Source organism: Amblyomma maculatum, chromosome 3 (assembly GCF_055883805.1).
Source record: "Amblyomma maculatum isolate TAMU_Amacu chromosome 3, ASM5588380v1, whole genome shotgun sequence".
Lineage (NCBI taxonomy): Eukaryota > Metazoa > Arthropoda > Arachnida > Ixodida > Ixodidae > Amblyomma > Amblyomma maculatum.
In genome coordinates, this window is record NC_139346.1 from 202,900,832 (window position 1) to 202,910,763 (window position 9,932).

Sequence of the window (9,932 nt, forward strand, 5' to 3'; positions counted from 1 at the left end):
TGAGGTAACAGCGCGGAACGTGGATGGGAGCACAAGATTAGAAGACGACACAACGAGCGCTGACTTGTGTCGTCTTCTAATCTTGTGCTCCCGTCCACGTTCCGCACTGTTACCTCAAGATGCATAACCAACATGCTCAAACTGCTATTTCTAGTTAACGTGCGCTGACATCGCAAAGCACAGGGGCGCCTCTTCGTCCTCCATCGAAACGCAGCAAATTTAATTCAGTACATTCTAAAACAGCGCAAAAGAACAGGGACGAGAGAACGAAACGTACAACACGAGCGCTGACTTACAACTGATTTATTGAACATGAGTGAGCAATATATAAGAAGAAAACTGGGTGATAAAACCAGAAGTAGTCGACGTCAAACACGGTGTAGGGGGCCGTAAAAGCGATAAGAGCTTGGTAGGTTGATGAGGGTAAAAGACGATATAATCTAAAAAGAGATGATTGAAGTGAACAGATACATTCGCAAGATGGGAAGCAGTTAATGTGATAAGGTGTAAAGAGCCATAAAAACGATAAAAGCGAAGCATCGAAACATGATAAAATTGATAAAATATACAAAAGGAGTGGAATGCATAAAATTGACAGGTTACTGCTAAAACTGCTTAAACTTTAACGGCGAGTTAAACGATGGCGATCCATACGGCGATAGTCCATACGGTCTATTTTGGCATTTTAATTTAGTAGCAGGTCTTCGTGTGACACTATATTTGCCGCCTTGCGGCAAGAGCGAGACGGTGATTTCGGCAGTACTTCTAGTCGGACAGGTGGGATATTGCATTTTTTGGTCATTCAGACTAGGCGGGAATAGCAGCCTACATATGTTGCGCCGAGGCACGGCCGGTCTCGAGGGAGAGAGAAAGATCGCACGCTCTCCCTCGAGACCGGCCGCCGAGGAGGCGCAGCAGCGCTATCAGCGCTCCGGTTTTGAGGGAGAGCACACAAAAGGCACTTGTGCTGCCATCTAGTGAACACTAAAGGCGTTGACGTCCATACGGTCGCGCTTGGTCGCGCTCTGGCGCCTCTTGTGCGTGTCGCGTCGCGTGTGCTCTGCGGTGAAGCGGCGGCGGCAAAGTTCAACGAAATGGACACGAACCGTCTGTTGACGGCTCTGCTGTTGTTTACGTCCGTTTTGACTGAGATAGCGGCCGATTCATACGTCTCAGAACCTTCGCTAGGCGTTTCTTTTGAATTTAAGCTCCATGTGGACTCTGGTAAAGAGGAGTGTTTTTATCAGAATGTCGAGCCCGGATCGTCGGTCTACGTGGCCTACCAGGTGAGCTTTGATACTGCCTTGCTTAGGCGCGGATAGTGCTGTAACAGCTGAGAAACTGTGTTTCCCACAAGTAAAGTTTATCTGAATGACAAACTGCTGCTTTGAAAGTCGCATACCTCGCTTTTACGACTTTAAAAGGAAGTCTGAAAATACTGGTTTCGCGTACGTTCGCATAGGTAGCCGAGGTGAGAGGCGGAAACCGGATTTGTCTCATGCTTGTACTACTTCAGGTTGTTCGGCTTCGTTTGAACAGGCACGTGGCTTTAGTTTTATGGTTCTGTTGCGTCGATCTAATGCCGTAATCCACATATGTCAGCTGTTGAAAGGAGGCGCTTGCTGAGATGCCGACTGAAGCAGTTTTCGTTCTATTAGAGCACGGCCTCCAGCACCTTCCCAACGTGCAGTGACCGCATTTCTTGCTTACATTCTCCACCGAAAGGCATTGACATATGATGATCGCAGTAAATCTTCGTATCCCTGCTTGTGCTTTTTTTTTTTTCCTTTACCGGCAAAACTTGATCTCAGATAAGCGCATCTCATGAAGCGATTTTTAGGCAGTAAACTTGCTGAAGAGAAAGAAAAACTAAAGACTACGAAGGAACAACGCGGCGAGCAGAACACTAATTCAGCTGGGTGGTAAAAATAACTTGTCGGCAAGGGCAAAAGTAAAGCGAGGAGTCTAATTTTTAACCATAATAAATTTGACAGCACTATAAAAAAATGTGCAGATCACGAATATGTTGCCTGTTGCCAAAGTTGCATGGCTCTCGATTGCCGCAGTAAATTTGCACTAGCTTGGACCTAACAGCATTAACAAAACGACAGGAACTACTGTGTAGCACTCAGCTGTTAAAAACACCTATATTTGGGTGTTCAGATACTGTCACTTCGATGCTATAGCTGTCAGTGTTGCAGGTTGCTCTCTCCAATTGCTCCAGGTTGCTATTACCAATGCACGTGAATGTGTCTTTACGCAGTCTGTCACATGCTAGCTAATCAGTTGGGAAACTGCACCTATTCTTTATATTTCTTTTCGATCATCCTGGATGTGCATAAGCTGAACTCTAGATGGCAGGAAATTGCAGAAACATGAATTGTGTGCTCAGGACATCTGTGGGTATTGTGCAGGTCTTAAGAGGTGGTGATGGACAAGCGGGCTTTGCTGTGAGGCATCCCAATGGCAACCATGTCTTGCCTTACCAGTGGAGGCCGTCAGCAGAATATGAAGAAGCATCTTCGACAGGAGGTATACCTAGTATTTCAGTCATTTAATAGTGGGGTGAAACGAATATCACATATTTTTGCATGCTTCTGCTCATTACAAACAAGTTTGATACATTTGCTTATTTTCAGGCATTGTTGCAACTCATGTAATGAGAAAGTTTGTGATGAAACAAGTTGAGAATAACAGGTGTTCACTCCAAGACGAATTTTGGTTACCACACAGATGGCTGTCTGGAAAGTTCAATGCAAATTTTTGCAGTGTAGTTGCAGCGGGAGTACAAAATACTGTATTTACTTCAGTCATCATGCCTCACTGAAAACCATCAGCGAATTCCAGTATTAATTTTTGACCAGGAATAATTGTGAACCTTTAAAATAGGTTCTCAATACACCAAAGCTGTGGTGACTTTGCGTGTTTAAAATAATAGGGAAGCTGTATAACGATATTGTGTGCACAAAGTTTTGAAACATTTGTACAAGAACTGGCATGCATGTACCATCTGTAAGGATCAGTGGCAGGTGCTTCAGCTAGTTCCCCCTTTCTTTAGAATGCCATTTATCATTTATGCATGTTAAAATAAAACCAGAACACTTCTATATTTATCTTTGCAAGAACATGGGGTTACAGGCTGACAGTTTATTTTGTGCCACCTTGCTTTGCAGGATTTTACGAACTCTGCATTGACAACTCCATGTCCCACTTTGCAGCCAAGCTGATCAGCTTATATTTTAATTCATTTAAGAGAGACAAGTGGGAAGCCTATGTTCAAGAGCTAGAATCCTTGGGTGTCACAGTCTCCAACTTCACCGTAAGTATGCATTCATGCAGCACCATGCTGACACTAGTGCAATTTGAACAAAGCCTGTGTTGAACTCTCCAATCTCATGCCGTGAAAAATAAAATGCCGGCACCTGTATAAGCTACCTTACATCCTAATTTATCTCTATTTTTTTGCTTCGTGTCATAGGTGAAAGGAGTTGATTCACAGTTCTGAAAATTTCAGAACAGCAATGTGTGTGTTTGTGTGCACACGTGCTAAATGTATTGCTTGCATAAAATACAAAGTGCACTATGCAAATTTGAAGGCACACCACATAACGCTACTACCTACTTGAACTCATCTCATGCACTACATCTTTTTTGTGAGCCACTGCCAAGAAAGGCTTCTGATGTTCAAATTCAGTGCTAGTTAGGAGAGTGCTTTTTAGTGCAAACACATTAGAAAGCCCTGTTGGAGTAACATGGTGCACCCTTAGAAAGTGGCGTCCTCAAAAGTGCTGTCATAGAACCACCTACCTCAATGAATTGGAAGCCCCATTGGGGGGGAGGCAAGCATGGCATCTTTCAAAACATTGTCCACAAAACGTGGCATCATAAAATTGCCTGCCAACCAGCTATGATTAATAAGCGAATCAAAGTTGACGTCTGCATAGCTATTTTTTAAACTAAGGTCAAGTTAAGGTCAAATTTTCAGTGCTCTGCCCAGACTAGAGTGTGGCTATGCTAAGGCATGACAAAGCATTGCAAAATTTTCATAGGACCATGTCTCCATCTTATCAGGCATGTTTCGCTGGCCTGACAACACACAATTTCATTATTGCCTCGTTATAGCAATCTTTTTGTCTCCTCACCACACTTTCTGTTCCCACGTAAACACCTGTCCCGTCTCTTTCATGTCACTTGATATTGCCTTCCTGTCACTTGCTAATGCATAAACTATGTTCACCTCTATCCCTCAAAAAACATGGCACCGGCATGGTTCTGAGGTACCATATTCGCTTCCCACAGGAAATTATTGGGTTTAAATCCACTCTACTGCAGCTTTGCTTTTTTTTTTTTTCTGGCTTTTTCTTCTGCTTCTTTAATGCATGGAGACTACATGCACATCACTGAAATCTCCCACCATGAAGTCGCCCAGCGCATTCAAAATCATAGGCATGCATCTTGGCAAGTCACATGGCTGAGTACTGACTGTTCATCGAGTTGCTTGATATCGCAAAACCACATGACATGGCCACATTGGCAGGTGCTTTCAACTCTACCTTCGCCTCTGCAATGGGAGGGCAAGGTAGAAATCCAGGATTCTGCTAGACATGCTGCCCTTAGGCCATGCAGGCATGTTCATGCGGGCTGGTTAGAGGTGCTGTATATCTATGCCACGTGGTCTTTCATAATTATATAAAAGCTACTACATTAGTAGTAGCTGACGACTGTATGCTGATGTGTATGTGTGGGATAACAGCGGCACAAATTAAAAGGTTAGAAATAAAGCGATTGTCACAGTGCATGCACGCGAAAGAGGACCCACAAAAGGAGGCAGCAAATGAGAGCCATTTATGCTATTGTGTCATACCCTTAAAGGCGGAGCTTAATTGTTTCCAATAATTCCTTTTTTTTCCTAAGGATACGCTGCAGAAGGTCGATGGCCAAGTGGGCGAGATGCTGAAGTACCAGGACCAGAACAGGCGGCACCTTGCCCGCGACTGGTACATCGTGGATGGCAACAACCGCTACGTCCAGTATTGGTCCCTCGCCCAGTGCATTGTCATTGTGGCCACTTCTGCGTTACAGGTGTACTTTGTGCGCAAGCTTTTTGAGGTGAAAAATGTCACGCCAACATCTAAGCCACGGGCGTGAGCTTCTTGCTTGCTACGGTCTACCTTCATCGCATGTGCTTGGCCTGTGCACTGAACTGTGCGTGTGGCCTCTCCGGAGGCTGTATTCCGAAACAATTATTTTCAGCGAGATCTCTTACAGTGTGGGCCTATTAAGTGGAGCAGTAGAACAGGGCATGCTAGGAGAAATTAGTGAATGGGCACACTTCTTGTCAGTGTTTGTTTGATATCACATAGTTATCGAATGCACCGATATCCAAGAAGGTTATTTCAAAGGATTCTAACATTTTCCTGTCTGCAGACCAGAGATGGTTCTTTACTGGTCCTGTTGACGAAAGTAACGCTGTTTTTACTGTTGCAGCCTCTCAGACACGCACCCAAAGAAGCACTTTCATGCCACCTTTGTGGACAAATGCCAACAGACCACACAAATGGATATAGCCCGATACTCACTAGCGTTATTATTATACTGTAGTAGAAAGTGATTGTTTGGGAATACGGTCTAAGGTGATTACAAAGTTCCGCATGTTCACTCTCATTGTTGGTGTCGCATGTAGATGAAGAATGCATTTTCTGGAGGAGCAACACTGCTTCATCTGCCAACTCTGGATTTGTATACTTCTCTTATCATAAATGCCAAAACCAAGGAGCCCATCACACTGATAAAAGTGGAATGTTGATCTGTTGCCGTTCTTTCTCAGCGTGTTAAGAAAGTGGTCTGTGTGACTGTGCATTAGATTTGTGTGCCGTCTTTTTGCTTTTGTAGCCCTTCATGCAGTAGCCTAGGTTGTGTGTCAAGGAGGAGCCTAAAGTTGTGTGGCCGTGCCTGTGTTTGCATTTGTTACTTCTCTGCTGTGCCACGAATTGCTGGATTATGTTTGTGCTGCTTGCTTCTCAACATACATACACATAGCGTTAGTAGTAGTAAGCAGGGCCCGTATTCCGAGTTTGCGTCGTTATCGAAGTGTCGCTATTTCAGATGACCTCGAGTCATCTGATTGGTGGAAACGGCAAAACATGATGTTGCCACCTTTTCCGGTTCCGTAGTGGCAACACCCGGTTCCGGCGTTTCGACCAATCAGATGACTCGAGGTCACGTAAGATAGCATGAGCTGACTTTGTGTGGCCTGTTAGCATGTTTTATTTACTTTTGACATGACTAGTATGCACCTGCAGACGAAACTAAGCAGGGCATACGCCTTCATTCCAGCATTACTTGTCCTAGCAGAAGTTAAGAGGCATAGAGGCTCGTGAGTGACTGTGTTGGAGATGTAGGTATGATAGAAGGAAGAGTACAGCTGTACAGAACCTTTGGCATATATGGCATGAGTGCTGTCATCTTCTGACTTAACCAAAAACTTTTCGTACTTGCCTATTATACATTGACTAGGTGGTTCGTGGAGTGGTTGCTCTGGCAAGCTGTCTGCACATTTATGTGTTGAGCGAGATGGGCGGTTTGCAGCACAGGTGTTGCCATAACTGTTTTGACCAGATGAAGGCAAAATGTTTTAGTTCTTTTCAGGGTTGCATGCCTTTTCATTTTCAGTTAGAGGGCTGTGCTGTTGTCTGTGGTCATAATGGTACGCGATGCCAGATGTAGTAGCAAAAAATGGCAAACATGTAAATGATATGAAACATGGTAAGCTCTTTTAAACTATTTCAGAACAGTCTGCAGTTTTTATTGACTTTATTGTCTTGTGGTAGCAACAGGTAAGACTCTTAGGACTGAAGGCACAGAGGCAGCTGCAGAATCCCTAGCCTGAAATCTAGGAATCAGGCTGATTGTAGCAATTATGTTTTGTGGCGACTGTGACTGAAAGGGAAAAAAAAAATGTAAAAGGGGCCAAAATATTAAGCTAAAAGCCTAGCTGCCAGTCTCAGTCACGTTGATTCAAACTTTTTAGAGAAAGGATCGTCGTCGGTCGTTTTTTACTGGATGTTGAGGTGACCTGGAATGTGTTGTGGGTGTGAAGTGAGCAGAAGTATAGAAGTATAGAGCTCCATGAGAGCTTGTGTCAATTTCACCGGCTCTATGCATGTCTTCTTTCTATCCTTAGTGATTTTCTGCACCAATTTTATGCATTGCTGAATGTGGTCCGCTTCTATGTGTTATATATAAATGACTGTATGTAGCTGTATGAGTAAATGTGTCATAGCTTTTTTTTTTTTAATGTTTCACCAGCGCATATTATCAGAATTTATTCAATGCAATGACTGAATACAAAGATTTAGTAAATTGCAACTAAATTCATATAATGAAGCTTTAATTGCATTCTTGGTACTCCTAGTTGTTTATCCTTAGGTTACAGCTATGTCTTTTTTTCCATGTTCATCATTTGACTGAAAGCAGGATCTGAGGTTCCAAGAAGCTTAAAACAACGTGAGCATGCTCAGTATTGAATTTCTTGGATACCCAGAAATTGTATTTGTGCACTGCTTGGGGAATATCTGTGATGGGGAATCTTCAAGCATATTTACCATGCAGCCGGGCCTTGTAATGTGAAATTCAGATGCAGTATGTGCTTTATTCAGGTGTGCATTGTGCCTTTGTCCTTTCATCTGCAAATGTTGTTTCTGCGTGCTGCATGTTTTTTCTTTTTGCCAACGCAGGTAACAGGGTGCAGTTGCAGGTGATTACTTATGTGCTGTTTTTCTATTTTCCCCACACTGGTAGATATGTGTTGTGCACAAGAGGTTCAGTAACTTACCCGAATTGAGGAACCCGTGTGTATTGAAAGGTTGCCTTTACAAAACCTGCTACGTGAAAAGAAAGTGAGCGTACCAGCGTAAATAGTCTTACGGCAAAAGCCGCAGAGGAATTTTTCACGAGGCAGAACATTGTTTTTAAGCCCCTAAATGGTAAAGCTGGCCCGTTGTGGTATGTCTAGCAAGCTGGTTCAGGCTGGATACTTGCTAGTATTGAAATGATGTACCAGTGAAGATGGTTGGTCTGCTCTGTTTGTTTATTATTGACCTCACATGTATACTTTGCTCACTTAGGATCAGGACTGTGGTCTGGTAACACTCTTTTCGATCTGTTAAAAGCTTTGCACAAATAAGGTGATCGTAAGTATTGATATGAGCATCTGTAAACACTAGCTCACAGTTTTAGTGTAGAGACTATTTATTTTTGCTGTTTGGTGGACCTTTTTTCCACTAAATGAAAAATACAAGCATTGATAATATTGGCCACTTTTCATCCACACTGGATACCCCTTGTGGCAATGCAACCAAAAGCTTGACGGCATGTGTGATGCATTGTTTGTATTGTAAGGACTCGAAAGCCCAAAGTATGTTCTTTTGCACACATGCCAAGTGTATGTTCCAGATATTTTTGCCTGTATCAAGGGGTCAACTGAATTTGCACAAGCCCCCTTGGCATGGCATTGCTTTCCTTTGCAAAGTTTACACTTTATGTTGGCGTATTTTTCCTTGAGAAATGCTCTACCTTTCATTGGAACATGTTACTTTGTTTCCAGTGCGCACAAAGTTGATCATAGACTGATGTGAAGGGAAAAGCTCGGTTCAATGCAGTGGACGAGGCCATTCGCCTGAAGTGCCCTTGGCGACATGCATGCTCCATCCTCGGGCACTAATATCATGGATCGCCAGGTAGCACTACAGTAAATTTGTCCCCAACTTTCGCTGCCATCTAGCAAAAATTGTACCCATTCATGTATGCTTGACACTGCACCTTTGTCGCAACTTACCATTAGTGCAGCGTCCCTCGTAGCCCAAGTCGCTTTGGGACCAAACCAAACATTATCAATAATGCAAGTGCTGACAAACGCCGATACTACGAATGGCTTTCTCACATGGTGGCTGTGTTACTATACACAATGTGACAACATTGTCGGGACTCTAAATTGAGTTAATGGGCAAAAAAAAAAAAAGAGCAGGTGTCTCAATATGTAAATCGAGAGCTGCATTTGAATCTCTTGCGCGTTCGTGTCCAGACACCTTGCTGTTGCTCAGTTTCCCTTTTCTCCCTTTGCTTTTCCCAGCTCTCAAGGTGTGTCTTCCAGTAGTGTGCAGAAAATTTTAGCACTCATAATCTATTTTGTATATTTCTTGGTTTATGGTTATTTTTACTCACACAAAGATCACACCTGGAACATGAGCTGCCTCACACTTTGAAGAGAAGTGTGCATGCCTGTGTGTGTGCGTGTAGGGCTAAACAATTGCGTGCTGTATGAGGCTGCCAGCCAGGGTACGTTGATTACCTGGCACATTTAGTTTGCTCTTAGAAGCGATTTTCTCTGAGATGCAATTCATTCCAGGGGTTTTTAGCTTGACATGATGGTTCCTATGTCAGGGTTGTGCAGCTGTGTAAAGCACTTGACCAAACTGAAAATCCAGCATGTTGTATGTGACACAAGAAATACGTCTGATTTATAACTGTGCAATAAATGTTATTTTTCATGTCTTCTTGACTCATTGCTGCCTCCATAAAAAAAACACTGAAGTAAACTGCAATTACAGCAGTGCATTGCAGTATATTCATATAGTACACAAATTTAACCTTTAGCTGAACACAGCAGCCTCTTTTTATACAAAGCAATAAAAAAATGGTGGAGAAATTTATAGACCATAGCGCCAAGCTCAAGAGGTAGTCTTAGGATCTCTTGCATGCCATTTTGGTCACAATGACTTGTGATGGTTAGTGGCTCACTAAGAAAAAGCAACCAAGCAGAGCCTCACAGATAGTTTCTTTAACAACAACTGTTGCCTGAAGCTCTTATGAAGTTCAAACAATTCATGATGACGCCACTAGTTGCACTAGGTGTGATAAATGCAGGAACCATG

General features: G+C 43.1%; 1 protein-coding gene across 1 annotated transcript; it reads left to right on the forward strand.

Annotated features, from left to right (window-relative positions):
- The first annotated feature begins 1,013 nt into the window (after positions 1 to 1,013).
- loj (p24 family member logjam) lies at positions 1,014 to 9,552 on the forward strand. The gene is made up of 4 exons (XM_084599284.1): positions 1,014 to 1,286; positions 2,415 to 2,532; positions 3,174 to 3,319; positions 4,915 to 9,552. The coding sequence occupies exons 1-4, from the start codon at positions 1,095 to 1,097 to the stop codon at positions 5,146 to 5,148; spliced, it is 690 nt and encodes a 229-aa protein (XP_084455410.1). The 5' UTR covers positions 1,014 to 1,094; the 3' UTR covers positions 5,149 to 9,552.
- Positions 9,553 to 9,932: the final 380 nt, after the last annotated feature.

Excerpts from the sequence above, each read along its gene's own strand:
- loj (XM_084599284.1), top strand. The coding sequence starts at position 1,095 with ATGGACACGAACCGTCTGTTGACGGCTCTGCTGTTGTTTACGTCCGTT. Across the intron at positions 1,287-2,414 it reads CGGTCTACGTGGCCTACCAG|GTCTTAAGAGGTGGTGATGG; the intron begins GTGAGCTTTGAT and ends GGTATTGTGCAG. Across the intron at positions 3,320-4,914 it reads TCACAGTCTCCAACTTCACC|GATACGCTGCAGAAGGTCGA; the intron begins GTAAGTATGCAT and ends TTTTTTCCTAAG.